Genomic DNA, 17938 nt, shown 5'->3' on the forward strand with positions numbered 1-17938 from the left:
GACTGACTTAACTAGTCTATATTTTATACATTTATTAACTGGTCTATATTTTATATATTTATCAAGACAACGATATATTCAGATGGAAATTGATTGTGAAAACCAAATAATCTAATACATGTTTGTGCTTGAAATACACCCTAGAGGTTCTGGTGCTTAGACTCACCTCATCAAAGTCAGCGATGATCTCATTCAGCAGCCGCAGACATTCCACTCCCTGGTTGTTCATTTCTGTCTGAGAATAAAAGTCTGCAAATCCGGGAATGGAGGCAAACATCACCCCAACAGCGTCATAGGATTGCGAGTATAGCTCCTGTGGCAAAGAGGAGATAGAAATGCTCATCAGAGCTCAAGTTTGCAATGATGCTACCTGTATATAAGGCCCTGGTAGACAGGAATCCAGTCACAGGACAGAAAATGAGAGTTAGCACTACCTGTCTCAGTAACTCCAAGCTGCTGTGACCAAATACATCAGTCTGGGTTGACTATAAACCACAAGTTTATTTCTCATGTTCTGGATGCTTGTAAGTATCTGGCAGATTCAATGTATAGTGAAGAGGCACTTTCTGGTTCAAAGATGTGCCCACACGTGCCAGGAGGAGCAAGGCAGCTCTCTTGGAACTTGTTAGTAAGCATACTAATCCGGTTGCCCATGGTTTGGACATGAAGATTCTTCCCACAACTTCATTGTTAGACTTGGTCCCTGGCTGATGAATCTAATCATTGAGAGGTAACGTGCACCATATGGGCTCTGTCCTCATGAGTTAACCCTTGATGGACTGATAAGATGGTATTATTGGGAGGTGATGGAGAATAGAAGTTGGAAACTAGTGTTGGGAGAAGTAAGTTACTAGGGTATGCCAAGGAAAATACACCTTAGGAAATTTGGAGGGACAGGAGTGTTCCATCCCTTGTATAATGATCACACAGTCATGTGGTCTTCAACCCCAGCTGAGTTGGCACTTCTGAACGTCACACCTTTGTCCTTGGCCAATTCTTCTGTTCTTTTCAATGACTGACCCAGAGTTCCACCATTCTCCTTCACTTAATCCACCACATCACCATATTCCATAGATGGTCTTTCTGCTGACTCACCAAGAAAGCTGAGTCTGGTTTTAGTCTCCATGCATGCATATGCATATGTAATATTTTCATTTTTTTCCTCCAACCCTCTCTTTTTGTATGTCTTACTCCTGCCTTCTCCATGCGGGTCTCCACTCTCTCTTTTCTAAGACAAAGGACAGCATACCCCGGGTCTTGCAGATATTTGTGTCTGTTAACAGATCCCTCCTCATTCTGGTTTCCATCCTTCTTAAAATATCTCTCTCCTCTGTCTATTGCTGTTCACTTCTCAGCATGGAATGAAACGAAGGGAGAGAAAGGCATCCACATTGGGAAAAAAACAACATACGTGTGCCAGTTTCCATCGTTTTAAGTAGCCATGTAGCTCAGCATGATGGCCATTGAGGACCTTGTGTCTCTTGACTTTCTGTGAAATATCTCCTTTTCTTACGCTTGCCCCCTTTAAGGATTTATTTTTGAAAATCCCTCTATTTTAGGCATGTTGTCTGCAGTTCAGTGAATGGTTCACCTTGGACATCCTCACTTGACAGAGCTCATTTATGCTCAGCCTCTCTACCACCCATACACAGCCGTTTCCAAATTCATATTTCTAGATTAGCTCTTGGGCTTTGATCACCCTGGATCATTCTCTCACTCTGTAAACTATGAAGTTGCACACTTAGTGTGTTTCTCTTTCTAGCTAAGACTTCATCTCTTCCTTCGTTCTCTGCTATAGACACCAGAGCTGTGAAATCAACAAAGGGAGTTATCTTTTGACTCCCAGTCCCGTCTTGTTGATCTTATTTTAGTGTCGCTGCTACTTTGAAAAGCAAGGCCCTTCCCACTGTCTTGCTTGACCACTAATAGAAAAGCTCCCAGCTCGAGGTCTTCCAGCCTTGTGCTACTCAAAGGCCTCCTCCTTATTCCACTTGTGTGATCTTTTTAAATGGGGTATGCATGATATTGGATGCCCACCACACTCCTCCATCCTTAAAGTCCTCTAGTATCCCACAGTTTCCCTCTAAAGTCCTCACATCACATCGCGGCACACATTCATGGCCTCGCTGCCACCTACCTCTTTAATCTAAGGGTCTGTAAGTCCCCAGTTCTTCGGGCTCCCAAAACACTGAGGCCTTTCTGCTTCTTGTTTTTGTATCGGTGCTGAACTCAGAGCCCCGCACGCTTGTGCTCTCCCACTGGGTTACATCCTAAGTCCTCTTTTCTACTTCCCTATCCTGTTGTAGCCACGGTTAAGGTGCCCTCCCTGATATTGTCTCACCCCAATCAACTGCCAAGACCTGGGGGGCTTGTGAGTTTTTCCTTTGGCCACCAGAGGGCACTCGGCCCATGCGACCAGTAGCTTGGGAGAATGATCTCCCTAAACCACAGGTCTCCCCCAAACAACCGACAACTGTTTTGTACCCTTCCTCTTTGTGTCTTTCACATATGCATCTCTGATCATTTCTCTGTCTCTTCATATCAGTCCTCTACACCCCAAAATTTAATAGAAAAAAAAAGAAAGGAAGAAAATCTCATATGAAAGCTGTAGTATGACACAGTGAGTCATATAGCAAACACTTTTGTCGATACATCTATACTTGCAAGTGTCCATTGCAAAGAGTCATTGACCTGGTTAGAGGCTTCGGTTCCTACCACACTATAACTGCTGGACCCTCACTAGGACTCCTTTTGTATGTCCTGTTGTTGTCCTGGGTCATGGAGATCCTGCAGCTTTAGGTCTATAGCCCCTTCATGTCATAGGAAGGGGCGGATGTTGGGGTGGGCCGACTCATAACCCTGGTTTGGGGCATAGCTAGTTGCAGGGTTGATCCTGTCTATCAGCTCTTCCCTGTCCTCACAGCCAGGGTGAGCTCTCCAGCATTGCCCTGGCTAGTCCACCCTTTGTAGCCATGAGCAAGGGACAGGGCCAGTTCTCCTGCTTTCATGCCCCCAGGGCTGGCTCTCTCACCTGCCAAAGCAGCATAGGAGGGGCTGGGCCAGATCTGGCTGCTTCACCCGCAGGTACACCTGTCAACAGGGTCAGTGACCACCAGGGCTTCTCAAACCCCGTTTGTCCGATGGAGCTCTAATGTATCCCAGCCCCTCCTGTAGCCATCTCTTTCTCTTCAACACTCAGAATGCTCTGATTTCTCATTTTATTTTGCATGTGTTTTGAGTATACGTGGTGTGCATGGATGTTTGCATGCATGGTGCATTTGTATGTATATGTACATGTTTGCAGGCTGTGGACACGGGCGTGTGTACATGTGGGTAGAAGCATGAGGCTGATGCTTGCAGTTTCTACCTTTTCCCCTGAGCTTGATTCTCTCAAAGGATCTGAAAGTTCACCAATGTGTCTAGTTTAACTAGCCAGGTTGCTCCAGGGATCCCCTGTCTCTGCCTTCCAAGTGCTGTAGTTACCATCATGTCTTTCTGGCATTTATATGGGTGCTAGGTGCCCAAGGTTTGCCACACTGCATGGCAGATACTTTACCTACTAAGCTATCCTTCCTGCCAGTGCTCTGATTTCTTAAAAAAATAAAATTATGCTAGCACCATAATTCATTGAACACTTATGTGCCAGGAGCATCACAAAGGACTGCATACATCATCCTACTTAATGCTCACAATAACTGCTTGAGGCAGATATAATTAAGGTCTTTATTGTATCATGCGTGGGATGAGAGAGGCCGAGTCTAAGTTCTTTGCTCAAAACACAGTTATTAAGGGACAGAGCAGGAATTTATAAAGGGATAGTCTGACCCCAAAGCCCAAGCCACTACTAATGGTGGCATTAATAATAATGTGTTCATTTAGGAGTGATGGCAATACTAGCCAAAGTAAACAGGGACAAATATTACAACTGGGAACTGCTTTAGCTCATTATTTGAATGGAAAGTTGGTTTAACATTGGCGGAATCTATGTTAGACAAAAAAACGGAACTTGGAAATATGGACTCAGTTGAGCTCTTGACTGTTGCATCTACTGGAAGGGAGAAGAATGGGACAGGGTGGCTGGGAGCCTCTTCTCCTCTTGACCAGATGCTAACTGGTAGAGAGAGCGTCAAGGAGACACTGATATACATGAAGACAAACCCACAAGAACAGGCAGGCTCTCTGGTGATGATGGGTTAGATGTGTAGGAGTTGGCAAGAGAATGGCTTGGTTTTCCTACTCACAGAGCACATGGGGAGTGGTGTGTCTCCATCTTCATGGGGGACAGGAAGAGGAACCCATACTATTGGGTTTGCCACATAGGAGGAGAAATATTCTTCATATCGGACCAAACGAGTCCGCAAGCAAACAGCCTTAGTGATGCATGGCACAGTTACTGTTTCTCTTCTCTCTGTATCCTCCCCCATTAGATGAGGTGGAAGATTTTATGGGGAGGCTCCTCCAGGAGATCAGGAGAGTGAATGTGGAAAGAGAGATGAGAATCCCTGTGAATGTGGTCACATGACTCTAGGCAGCAAGGTGGTTGCTGGACCCTCATCCCTTCAAGTGTGACAGGGTGCTGGCTGTTTGTCTGCCTTGTGCCTGGTCACACCAAAATGCTCCACTCCAGTCTGCCGTTTGTTCTGGTGCTCTGCAGCTGGCTGTGGCTGTGTCACTGATCCTAGTAACTGCTTTCACCTGTGTCCCTTTGGAGATCCGGTGGAAACAGCTTTGCACAATTGCTGCCTACTGTTGTTTAAATATAAACTGTCCGTAATGGGCCCATGTACTGGGGACTTTGCTGCCAGCCGACAGGATTTGGGAAAACGACTAGATGCTGTGAGTGCTGACTTAACGGATGGATTAGCATTTTGATGGGTTTTCCCTGCCGAGAGTAGGAAGTGGGCCAGTGGGGTGTACCCAGACATTCGTCTTATCCTTTGCTACCCAGTTCTCATTTTCTCCGAGCTGCAGAAGTAGACAGCTCTGCTGTACCACATGCCTCTGTCACGACCCTCTGTGACATGAAAGTCATGGAGACAATCAGAGTGGCCTGAAAACCCTGAAGTCAGAGGCAAAACAATCACGTCCTTCCTTAAGATGCTTGCTTGTGCAGGAGTCCTGCCACAGTGGAAACAAACACAAGGCAAAGGAAAACCCACCCAAAAAAAGAAAAAAAGGGGGGAACACACCGACACAAGAGGTCTTGCCATCTCTTTCCTGATCCCCACTGTCCTACTTAGCGACACGGGCAAAGCAAGAAGGCACATGCAAAGTGAGATGATTCAGCTTAATATACAATGGACTCAGCTGAAAAGATAAAGGTAGAATCAGAGGGCCCTAGCAAACTTCTCAGGAACTAAGGAGCAGATCTGCAGACCCCGCTGCCTCCCAGATGCTCTCCGGACCTGAAGTGCCTTCCCAGCCCTGATCCTTTCCCTTTAACCAGTCACCATGAGCACCTGTAACCACGCCCAGAAGGTGTGGTCACTGCTACAGGTGCGGAGGGGAATATACCACTACAGATCTACCATCTCTTTGGATTAGAAGACATGAGAGCAACCCAGAGTTGCTTTCACAACACGGAGCACAGCACAGCCCTTGAGGAGGTCTGTGGAGGAGGAATACAGCCAGGTTTATGTGATTCCCAGGAAACACATGTCCTGGACTCAGGGATTCTTCTCACTTTGATCTCCTAGCCAACCCCTGCCCCACCTGGGTGCCAGAGCCTGTGGGAGGTTATCAGTTCTATGCGCCCAGTTTATCCCTAATCCTACCCAGGCAAATTTAAAAAAAAAAGGAGAGAGAGAGTCATAAGGAAGAGATTCATGAAACCTACCCACCACCTTTAGAGACGGTTTCTTTATTTAACTCACTCTAATTAACTGTTTTCAGTGAGCCATCTGTTTCTTTCTATTCTGGGTTGGAAGAAGCTAAAAACATGTCGTAAACTGTAGAAGGGTAGATGAATATAGAAAAGCTATAATCGTTTATTGTCGTCTTTCTTTGTGGGTTGGAAGTACAGGTTTGGACCTTGGAGAGGATTCTGAACACCCGCCCCCTCCTCCATTCTGCGTGTTGACTTGGGGAAACTGCTCTCCTCTTTTCTCAGAGAACCGTGTGGTCTGGTCCTCTCTGTGCCCAGGCTGCTGGTAACTAAGTCCTGGGCTTCTTATACCCAGTGAAACCCAGGGGAGAAAGAATATCGGGGACCTGAGGACCTTCCCAGTCATTCTTACAGCCTCTGCTAAGATGTCACCTTCCTTAGAGACTGTCTATGGTCCTTCTCTTAGAGACTGTCTATGGTCCTTCTCTTAGAGACTGTCTATGGTCCTTCTCTTAGAGACTGTCTATGGCCCTGCTCAGTGGGTTTGGTCCACACCCCAGCTGCATATCTGGACTCTTGCACTTCTCTGGGTGGTTTCTTTCCTTTCCGGATGACATCATTCTCTCTCCTCTTTCCCCCAGGCATCTCACTGTTTGGATATTATGACTGAGAAGCAGCTTTCTCTCATTGGCTTGGGATTCCCCTTGGAGGTTCCTGTACTTATGTCTCTTCATCTGGTGGCCACGATTGATACACAGCCACATTCTCTCTGCACTAGCAACTGTCAGAAAACCCTTGTAGCAAAGTCTCAAGAAACCCAGGTCCAAACACCACTCGTTCCAACGGTCAACTGGTCTTGTCTGAGTGCTTCAACAAGGGATCAAGGATCACGCATGAGACTCAGGTCACTAAGGTCAACCCAGTCTGTATCCCTGAGATCACCATCTTGTGAAAAGGAGGCAGCCAGGTTATTTTATCTTTGTGAGATTTCTTCTTGAGGCAGAGTCTACAGATGGCTGCTGGGGGTCTGTCCATGGGGCTAGGTCTCATAGAGTGAGGTCAAGCATTCTCACACACTAAGCCTCTGGTATTTGACACATCATTCTGCCTGCTCTTGAGTAGCCTTCCTTTCAGGGTTACAGGGTAAACTCAATAGTTTGAATGTTGTAATTTCTCACATCAGCATCAATTTTGAGTCATTTAGTTCTACCTCATCTCCTCTCCGTCTTCATCATCTCCTAGGCCTCCCATTAGGGTTTTACCTGAGCTGTTTTAGGATCTTTGACAAGGCTTTGAGCTTGTAATATGTAGATCCATGCTTTCATCCATGCAGCTCATTGATTGGGTTATATGTAGAACTTCCCATCCCATTTCACTTAAAAGTGTTTCAAAGCCATACCATAGCCCACAAAGGTGGGACTGACAGTCACTGTCCAGGTTCCTGTCTATATTTCTCAGTATCCTTTCATCCTTGTAGTGAGTGAGAGGTGTTCTCACCAAATTTGTGTTCACTTGGAACATTAGATCGTTTTTGGAAGTGATATTTTTATAGATATAATTAATTAAGATGAATCCATCAAGGATTAGAATGAATACTAGATCTAATGGCTGATGTCTCCACAAAAAGGGCTGTGTGAAGATGCAGACACAGGTTAGAGTGATGCTGCCGTAGTCAAAGGAAGATTTAGGGGTCACAAGGACCTGGGAAAACCTGTGAATAGGGCAAGAGACTCCTAGAACCTTGATTTGACAATCATGATTGTTTCTGTATGTGGACCTTCAGCATGATATACTAAGAAAAAAACAATGATGAGCACCTACGACATGCAAGGCATTGTGCCAAGAAAATACATGCCTCCCCACATGTATACCTACCTCCAAACTTACACACCTACTCCTCTGTACATATGTATCTCATATATATTGCACATATATTTGTGTGAACATAGATAAACATATATGACTTTAAATTGTGGTGAATGAATTTTGTGTATCATACACACACAACTTACCTTCTGTGCCCTGTGGTTATTAACTCAGTGGTATTAAGTACATTCACTTTGTTGTGTAATCATCATTACCACCATAGAATAGTCCTCACCTTACAAACCTGAGCTACAGTAACTCCCCATTCCACTCTCCTCCAACTCCCATCAACCATATTTCTGCTCTTTGTCTATGCATTGAGATCTACATGTATCCACTTTCCGTGTAAATGGAATCATACATGGTATTTCTGGTGATTGGCTTATTTCACTTAGCACAAGGCTGTGCCGTAGCGTGTTCCAGGACATCCTTTCTTATAGATAAGTAATATTCTCTCTGTCTCTGTCTCTCTCTCCGGTGTGTATGTGTTCATATGAAATATTCTTAATCCATGTTTTCACTTTTGGCTATTGGCCACTATAAATAAGGCATACCTATCTCATTACTTTGAGATCCTGTTTTCAATTAATTTGGAGATACACTTAGAATCTTAGAATTGTTGCTCTCTCTCTCTCTCTTCTCTGTCTGTCTCTCCCAATGGTATACATATGATATATCACACATTATATAATATGTACTTATATATATTTTGATACATGCCCACACATATAGAAAACCTTGAAATTCCAATCCAGTCTTTAATGGAGTGTGTAAATTTCATAGTATCAGACTGGATTGCCAGGTACCATGTGGTAAACATGGTCCTTTTTTCTCACGTCCCCTGAGTGTAATAGAGTTTTCTTACAGCTTGGGGTCGGTGTGATTAGCTGCACACCACCCTGCTCGCCGCTAGTGCATTAGATCAGGGCTCACCTCATTATCTCTGTCTTTCTCCAGGAAGTGGCGGGCCACGTGGCTCGGTAAGATGTTTCGCAGCATGTTCTCATTGTGCTCCCTCAGCTCCTTCATCTCGTTGATCTCCTCTTTGGCCTGTACTCGCCACAGGAAATCCAGGCGGGCTGTGTATTCCAGCTGTAGTTGACAGGGGACAAAGAGAAGCAGGAGGCTCAGAAACGCACGTCTGGAAGGCAGTGGGGGAGGTTCCCCTGGGACTCTTCACATCCGAGGGCACGCACCTGAACCCAAGCTATCTATCCGAGGATGCCAGAGCTTGTAGGCATTCGCACCCCCTCTCCCAGGTGCTTTGTGCACACAGATCATCTTCTCCAGTGTGGGGTTATCTGACAATACCCGTGTCCTCTATGGACTGCAGGTGGCACATGCCCAGGAAACTTTCCATCTGCTTGATAGTGCATTCTTTCTGTCTTGAGCTGAACATATAGCCTGCCCCCAGCAATTCACATCTTGAAACCCTACTGCTTGATGGCATGTCTCTGTCAATGAGGTCTTAGGGAACAAGTTCAGGTTCAATGAGACCTTGAGGGTGGAGCACTTGAGATTCCTGACCTTACTAGAGGAGACAGGATCAGCTTTGCTTTTCCTTTCTTATGTAGACACACTGGTTAAAAGTGATTAAATGCCATGTGGAGGAGAGCAAGGCCGTTCCCTGCAAGCTGGAAGGGTACCTTCATCAGCTACCAAACCCTGTTGGATCTCAATAATAAACTTCCCAGCCTATAGACTTGTGAGTGAATACATTTCTGGGTGTGAGCCACCAAGTCTAAGGCATTTTTTTGGAAAGCCTGAACCTTGTGACACCACAAGTAGATGCATCATAGTGCGGAAGCTTGTCAACGTTTGTTAACCCAACATATGAGAGTATTAAAAACACATAGCTCTCAGGTGGCAGCCTGTGTTTGCGCTGTTTGATGCAGTCTATAAATATTAAGTCTTTCAAACCAGACTGTAGATCTAACCAGTAGGCAATACTTTTAGTCTTTATTTCACAGATGAGGAAATCAAGACGAACACTGTTAAGTCACTTGACCATGATGGTTACACCCCACTTAGAGGGTGAAGCTGGGTTTGACCTTATGTCCCAAAGTCAAGTCAAGGGTCTGTGCTCTCCCTGACTAGGCAATGAGGAGTAAATGAATGGAGGGGTACTGGGAAGATCTTAGGCTTCATGTCAGACAGTTAAGACGTAGAGGTCTTAGTCATGAACAGTCACATGGGTCGACAGGGACTTAATCTAAGTTTCCTTGTCTCTGAATTAAAGGTGAGTACCGGTGACCACAGGAGAATAGAGGAAACGTTACATAGGAGGCCTGACCTACTGCAATTAGTTTCCTCTTGTCCTGACTTCCTTTGGTAGCGGAGGTGGGCAGCTTCTCTTTCAGGGATGCTCACAGAGCATCCTCATCTTAGCACTGGGGCTATTGTTATTTCCATGTCTTCAGCAGTGAGCATGAATACCACGCTGAGCTGCTGGACACGTGGTTGGATGCCCCAAATTCAAAGACTGAAAACATCTAGCTAGTTTCTGTGTTTTAGTCTCAAGACTCAGTGGAGGCACGAGGTCATTCATTCAGCTGCGTTTGTTAAAGTAAAATCTGGAAATGATCCAAGTGTTCGTTCTGTTGGCTGAACAAACTGTAGTAACATACACAATGGAACGAATTGCAGCTATAGAAAGAAATGAAGGATGTTTCTTTGTGCTCTCATGGCTTGGTTTCCCAGGGAAGGAAAATACATGCTGTGCAACATATATCTAAGAACCCAAGAGCACTCTCCCCTCCTATACACACACCTCTACCCCCCACACTCACAACCCGCTTATGAGAATCATACCATAGTTGATAACATTTGCATCATTAATCCAGACTATTACATGCGAATTTCACGATGAAGCACATGGGTGATATGTGGTCACTGAAGATAGAATTTGGGGGGAGGAGAAAAGCAAAAACCAGGCACAAGACTGGTACAGTTACAAAAACCTCTGGTCATGCCAGGATTGGTGGCATATACTTGTAACCCCAGCAGACAGGGCCAGGAGGATCAAGAGGCGCTCAAGTCCTTCTGCTACACCGTGGAGGTCAGCTTGTGTGATATGAGAGGCTATTCAAAAGATGCCTATGGTTCTCACTAAGAAACAGAAATATCACTGAACTCACGCTGTATGTTTCTAGCTGCCCACTTTTAAGCCCTGGAAACAGTGGAAATCTCCTGCCAACCTGCACTTCTAACTTGTAGGTTAGAGTTCCTATAAACTCTTCAAAACACAAGTTTTCACAAACATAGTCCATACCCTTGCCAGAAACAGGTAGATTTTAGGACAGAGAAATCATAAGCTTAAGACACATATTCATGCTCTGAACAAATCTGTCGGAGACTTTGGGTTACGTCAGAAGCTTGAATGGATTCATAGTGGTGACAATGTGACAAGTTGAAATTCCACAGGAAAGAAGCTAAAAGCACATAATTTCACAGTGACTGAAGGAACCAAACTCATCTATCACCTGGAGTGATGCTGAGGGTTAAACCTACTGGCAAACTTTGCATGGAGCAGACCTAAAGGGAAAGAGTTTTACATCTGCTCTGCTTTTTGAGTTACACTTGTAGGTGACACATAACTCACAAGGAGAAAAGTCTCTTTTATAGTGTACTCCATCTGACAAATTATGGGCTGCTGATAAGATTAGTGTGTCACGCTGTAAAATAAATGAACATAGGCTATTATGAATAGCTGCCAACATCGTCAAAACAGAGATGAAAAGATATGAAGTACCTCTTAGAAGTAATTTGTAAAGAAACCAATTAAACATTACACAAAATACTGAAAATGGATCTCACCAAGCCTCTACACAGAACAATCAATGAAAACACACAAAGAACTGAGAAATATGTTCCATATCCTTAGAGGATGAGTTGACTAACAAGACAGAGAGACATTACCAAAGTCAGATGGCTCTTATAAAATATTTCAAGAAAAAAGAAGATGAGGGAGATTGTAAAGATTCGAAAATGTCTTAAGAGATTTATCATGTAATGGCAGGACACAGACTTTGGGTCTCAATTCAAATAAGCATACTTTAAAATAACTGTCCATTAATAAATGGAAACACAGCCTAGTAGCTTGACAGACTTGGTCAGCTTCTGTTTTCTTTTTAAAAGTGTGCCAATGGCTCTGTGATTAATTTAGAAGCTCACCATTTTTAGATATGCTGAAATATTTGCAGATTGAAATGGGTATATGTGTGAAATTAGTTTCAAAATAGCTGGAGGGAAGTGACAGTGGGCAGCATTCATGAAGATACTGATAGAACAGGCTGGGCGTGTGTGGGTAGGTCTTCAGAAGTTCATTGGACTATGCTATTTACTTCTGAGTGTATTTGAGTTTTCCATACAATAAAACACATCTGCACGTGGAGGCAGCAGGGAGTAAACAATGCTGTTCCGAATTGCTCCTCCAAATCTTGAAGTAATCCATCTCATAGGTGTTAGTATTCGGGCATCTGTCCTGTCCTTAGGGTTCTGACAGGATATACCCTTGGCTGCAGCCACTAAGAGCACCACCTGTGCACATTCACTATGTTCCCTTTTAAAAGGGCCCTGCTTACCTTCCCTCCCTCTATCTCTCCCTCTCTCCCTCCCTCCCTCCCTCCTCTTCCTCCCTCCCTCCCTTCCTCCTCTCTCTCTCTCTCTCTCTCTCTCTCTCTCTCTCTCTCCCTCTCTTTCCTCTCTCCTGCTGCTCCTGTCGCAGGGGGCCTGTCTCCCCCCTCCCCTTCCCCCTTTTTATAGTCCCCTTTTCCCTAATAAAAACTCCTCTGCTTTCTCTCACATGCTGCTTTTCTTAAAGTACAACAATAGGACTTCTTTCTAATAAACAGGATAATTGTCCTGATGTACCTGCTTTAAGAGATACGCATTAGGACATGGATTTCTTGTAGGGAACAACAGATACGATGCATACAAGAGCATTCTGACACGTGGAACGTGTAGATCCATAAGACATTCCTGTCATGCAAGGCATCTGTGGATGAGGTGAGATGAAACTTTTGTTTTGAATTTTTTTTCTTCCAGCCCCAAGAGCAGCAGGTTTTGATTTGCCAAAAGAACAGGATTTTCTTATCCTTATTTCTAAACACAACCCCCTCTCTTGAAAATGCATACTAGGTGGCAAACTCCTTTAATCCTAGCACTCGGGAGTCAGAGGCAAGCGGATCTCTGTGAGTTCCAGGCCAGCCTGGTCTACAGAGTGAGTTCTAGGACACTCTCCAATGCTGCTACACAGAGAAACCCCGTCTCAAACCCCCCCCCATGCATACTAGGCTGATATATAGAATAATTTCTTCAGCTCTCCTATTGAAGAGTCTTCATTGAACTGAATTTGAATCAGAAACAAGAGCAGGGAAATCCAGAAGGCCAGACCTAAGCCGATATTTTCCAGCTAGACAAGAGCAGCTGAGTTTTCAGCCTGGCCATAGCAGGTAGTTGTGTCTAAGGCAGGGCTGCAAAGACATGTGCTGGCCCAGTACAGCCTACACTTCTGGTAAAGCAAGTCCCAGAAGGTAGGTGTCAGTAATACTATCTTCACAGGTTATGACTCCTCCTTAGCTCACAGCTTATCACATCCAGTACTTGCTTGATTGCAAAATGAGGGAAACACAGTCTCCGCCTGGCTTCATTTACTCATAACCGAGTGGTGGCTGGAGGACACCAAAAAGGAGGAGCTCGGCTGAGTGTCGCTGGTTAGCACAGACACGGAGGGACAGCGGAGCATATGCAAGACATGGCATGGCTATTAAAGGAGAAGACTCTTAAGCATTTGCCCCAAAGTATCAGTTGAAGTAGAATGCACACCCCCCAATTTCCATCAAACCTGGCTGCACACAGAGTTCTTGTCTTTGTGCCGGGCTAGTCCCATGACAGCTAATATTGATGGAGCCTTGTCTTGGATCAGGAGCTGTTCCAAGCACTTCATATGTATTCGACCTCATTCCATCACGCAGCATTTTAACAGATGAGGGTGTGTGTGTGTGTGTGTGTGTGTGTGTGTGTGTGTGTGTGTGTGTGTAAGCTGAGTGTTCTCAAGACCACGTACCCTCTGAGTGACATTGCTGGGACTCATGCAAGCGCATTAGGCTCCAAGACTTGACTCTTTCAGATAGTCTCTGGAGCCAGATACAGGAGTGAGTGAGCAGAAAGGTGACCTCATTAATCTCCTTTTCTATCCTTAATTGTAGCTTCCTCTGCTGGCAAAGGACATGCCCAGGCAGAGCTCAAACTCCCGAGGCTGCCAGTGAATCAGGCATGAGGTGGGAGGCATTTGATCTCTCTCTCTGCCTGTCCGATGTTCTGATCACTCACCTGCCTTAGTCAAAGGAGGAGGAAATGTTTGGCATATCATTTCACGTTCTCGCAAAATGAAATTTCCCAATTATTCAGTTGCATAACCATCTCTGCACTCTGGGGATTATAATTACACAATCAACGCCCCCCCAACCCCCAGACACTGCTGTGCACCAGGCATCAATGGGCATTTTTCATTCTTTATTAAAAATAGAGAGCCTCTGAGTCATGAGGAGAAACAGGAAGCAAGTCCAGGAGTGGGCAAGCTGTAACCAGGATGAACAGGACCCCACTGGATGCTATAGATAGACATCAAATGATGCAATCCTGCCGAATGCTGTCTCTATAATGGGAGGCAGGGCATATTGCAGAGACTGAGTGGAACCAGGAACTGTGGGGCATTTGTGTTCTCATTTCCCTATGGCTTTTTTTCTCCTTAGCTTTGTGGTCTCCGAGGACTTGCTTCCCTGCTCCTGTCTTGGAACCAGATGGACAGTAATACTTCCCTGTCTGTGTAAAAGGTTTATTTTCAAGCTGCTAATGTCATTAAGCATTATATGTGTAAACCACTGAGATAAACATATTGTGATTACATCTGATATAAAGCTATATCAACTCGGTGAAACAGAACCTGTTATTGTCGTATCTATTTTTAAAGTAAATTGTCCATGGTCAGATATCTTTAATGGTGGAGTTGAGGTTTGAATATGGGACTATGCTTACAGCTGCTATGGTTATAGGGCACTTAAGATCTTTAAAAATTAGAAATAAAATGGAAAAATATCAAATATCCCAAATTACCAGGCCAGTAGGAAGCACTTCCATACTCTTATCTTACATACCATCTTACCATGATTAGGCTTTCCGCTCTTACAGGACAAATGCAGAATAGGATATATTGAGTCAGTTTGGTAGAAGACTACCATGTGAGGGAGGAGACTCAGACAGGGAACAGGGAGATTCATTATGGGGAAGGAAGAGAAAGAAACGTACTTGTCATTATGAAATGGGGACTCCCACTCTGAGTGTGTTCTCTTGTCTATGTGTAGGGATTTTTCCCAACTAAGATCAAGACCTGAGTGCACATATAGCCTTCCTGTAGGCTAGTCTCAGTTGATTCTGCCTTGAGAGTTCTCAAAAGGGAATGGGTGGATGATTTGTTTTAACTTGTCTATCAGACTAAGAAGTTCCCCATTAAAGGAAACCATGCAGACTTAGAGGCCAGGACTCTGTGCTCACAGACAGCCAGTGAGACCTAGGTACAGGAATTCTGGAAACGACTGGACTTTCACGTAAGTTCAGCAGAGATGTAAAAACAATTCAAAATCACACTGAGTTCCCCTGGTCAGAAGGAGGAAGATGCGCTTTGGAGAGAGACTTGATTGGAACTCTGGTTGTACTGCTCAGCGCTGTTGCTGGAGAGGCTCCCATTCCAGGTTGTTGACAGCATTAAGCAAAGTGAGTGAGGTGTCCACTAGGAACTCAACAATTAATTGCCCATTTCCTCTACTTACCAAGATGTTACACTACTCATCCCTCTCTTGATTACATTTTGACCCCCTCTCAACTTGTTACAAATAGCTTCATGTGTGTATCTCTGAATTCTTGGAACTTTAAAAATTTTTTCATCTCTGATCTCCTGGGGTTTGTTGACCCCTGTGTTTCCATGGTGATTTCCCAGAGCTATGTCTCTGCTACATGCTATGGCTGACACTTTTTTGATTTGCTCTTTCTGTTCTTGTCTGTTTGAAGTGAGCATGGACAAAAGAAACATGAACCAGGATCCAGAGCACAGCAGCAAGGCTGGCAGTTCCTACAGGGGACTGGAACTCTCACCAGCAGATTGTGTTTATGGGTTGCAGTATGTCTCAAGAAGTCTTACATGCTTTTAACTTTTTTATAATTGCTTTTAGTCTTTTTGAGGTTATAATAATCTTTTTTCTTTTCTTTCTTTCTTCATAGTAGACATGCTAAAGTGGGCAAAGTCCATGGGGCCTCAATCCCATATAAAGAACTAGAGGCAACTAAGGAGTGCTGGAAACCAGAGAAATAGCCTTCCCTGGGAAGAGCACATCAGTCAAGATCTATTGGATGAAGCCAACCATAGTGCTCCTAGGCAGAGAAATTTCATCTCATGAAGAACCAGGGTAATCATGTTCTATGTGCAACACTTTTGCATGATTTATAACCCTAGTTAAGCATGTTCTACATATAACACCTTTGCATAGTTTGTGGTCTATCATCTTCCAAGAGACACAGGGATAGAATTCTATATTCCACATCCTAATAATTAATAGAGCCTCAGAGTGAGTAGAATCAACATGGCAGACATGCTGTTTACTCAGAACAAGTCACCAAATACGTTCTTCCTATGCTGTTGTGGTTTGAATTGTCCATTACAGCTTCATGAATTTGAACACTGAGTCCCCACTGGCAATGGCCCTTGGGAGGTTGATGGAGTCTTGTGGATTAAGTAGGCCACTGAGGTCTACATCTCGATATCACTTCCTGTCTGCTTTCTGCTTGCATTTTGGGACACAATGTGACCAGTTATCATGCCTTTCTTCCTGTGCTGCACCGAGTCCTTTCTTAACCTGTGAGCCAGGATAAATCTTTCCTTTTTAAATTTGCTTTATTTGGGGAGGGTACTTGGTTACAACTCTGAGAAAGGTGACTAATCTGTACTTATTTGCTTGTTTGCATACATGACAGACCAAAAAAGCTGCTTAAGATAATATCACTTGCTTCCTTAACACCATCTATTTATATACTAATATTTTATTTTAGAGTTGAGGGCACTGAACCTCAGAGAGTTAAGAGCTTGTCCAAGGCTTTAGTTGGCTGAGGAGAGTGCCTGCGACTGAGTCAGCTGATCTGCAAACCTATATGTTTCCCTGCAGCAGCATACCCCTTCTCTTAGGCCATGGGATTTGGAAAGACACCAGTTTGTTTCAGCCAGGAATTAACCTTTTCTTTTTTTAACGAATAATGGTGTTTTTGAAATAGAGGGGCTCAGAGGCCATTAGAAGCAGTCTATCAAGTCATCTTCTCCTGCTTATCTTTCCATTAGATGGTTTTATTAGGAATCAATTTATTAAAGCTGGCAAGAGGCATTTGCTACAAGAACAGAGAAGTCTAAGCAGGGTGGTGTTTCATGGCATAAGGAAATGCCAGCTAGCTGTGGGTAGCTGGAGAAAAACATGGCATTACCTGCTGTCCATGGTAGAACACGGCAAGGAGGAACATGGCCATCAGCAACAGTGATGCCTCCTTGGTTCCCAGGAAATCTCTGTGAGAAAAACAAAAGCAGAATGACATGGTGACTAACAACCACAGAAGGATTTCAAGGGTAAAAATGAAGAAACCGGTCCAGAATTGGCATTTTCCAAACATCCAGCATGTGATATAGACAGCTGTAAGGGTTTGCCTGTCCTCTTTTTCAATGGACAAGTTACCACCAAGCCTATGAGGCCACATAGGTTATAGCTGATAAAGAGAATCTAGAGTTTAGCATCTGGAGAGTATGATCACATCAATATTGGTAATAATGCCTCTACTTGTATAGTAGCTTTCTACACTTCAAAGAGGTAGAACACTCTGATCAAAAATACCTTGTGAAGATTAAGTATTCCTTCATTCACTTTTAAAGGTCTTGACCTACTGAAGAAGTCAGAATTCAATGCTCGCCATATGGTGGTCTTTATCCTAAGTGCCTTCATGCTTGGATTATTATATTAACTCTGTGAGTTGGACACTTTTAATTCCTCTATCAATTATTATTATTATTATTATTATTTTGGTTTTTTGAGACAGGGTTTCTCTGTATTGTTTTGGAGGCTGTCCTGGAACCCGCTCTGTAGATCCACCTGCCTCTGCCTCTGTGCTGGGATTAAAGGCGTGCACCACCAATGCCCGGCCCTCTATCAATTATTT

At 44.2% G+C, this 17938-nt stretch overlaps 1 protein-coding gene and 1 long non-coding RNA gene across 7 annotated transcripts in view; one reads left to right on the plus strand and one right to left on the minus strand.

The window, feature by feature from the left end:
* Positions 1–17938, plus strand: part of LOC106021829 — a 139553-nt gene that overhangs the window by 121185 nt on the left and 430 nt on the right. The window contains exons 6-7 of one of the 3 annotated variants that reach the window (XR_001196983.3): positions 15968–16152; positions 17655–17747. This is a non-coding gene — a long non-coding RNA (uncharacterized LOC106021829). The remainder of the gene's footprint in view (positions 1–15967; positions 16153–17654; positions 17748–17938) is intronic. The other 2 variants (XR_005870512.1, XR_005870511.1) reach the window with 2 other exon arrangements.
* Positions 1–17938, minus strand: part of Adcy8 (adenylate cyclase 8) — a 203587-nt gene that overhangs the window by 9339 nt on the left and 176310 nt on the right. For all 4 annotated transcript variants that reach the window (XM_013119532.3, XM_013119531.3, XM_005078687.4 and 1 more), the window contains 3 exons: positions 17216–17294; positions 8624–8782; positions 167–313 (listed from right to left, as the gene is read on the minus strand). In XM_013119532.3, coding sequence (XP_012974986.1) covers positions 167–313; positions 8624–8782; positions 17216–17294 — 385 coding nt within the window. The remainder of the gene's footprint in view (positions 1–166; positions 314–8623; positions 8783–17215; positions 17295–17938) is intronic.

The sequence above is a fragment of the Mesocricetus auratus genome, unplaced genomic scaffold, assembly GCF_017639785.1.
Source record: "Mesocricetus auratus isolate SY011 unplaced genomic scaffold, BCM_Maur_2.0 Super-Scaffold_100023, whole genome shotgun sequence".
Classification (NCBI taxonomy): domain Eukaryota; kingdom Metazoa; phylum Chordata; class Mammalia; order Rodentia; family Cricetidae; genus Mesocricetus; species Mesocricetus auratus.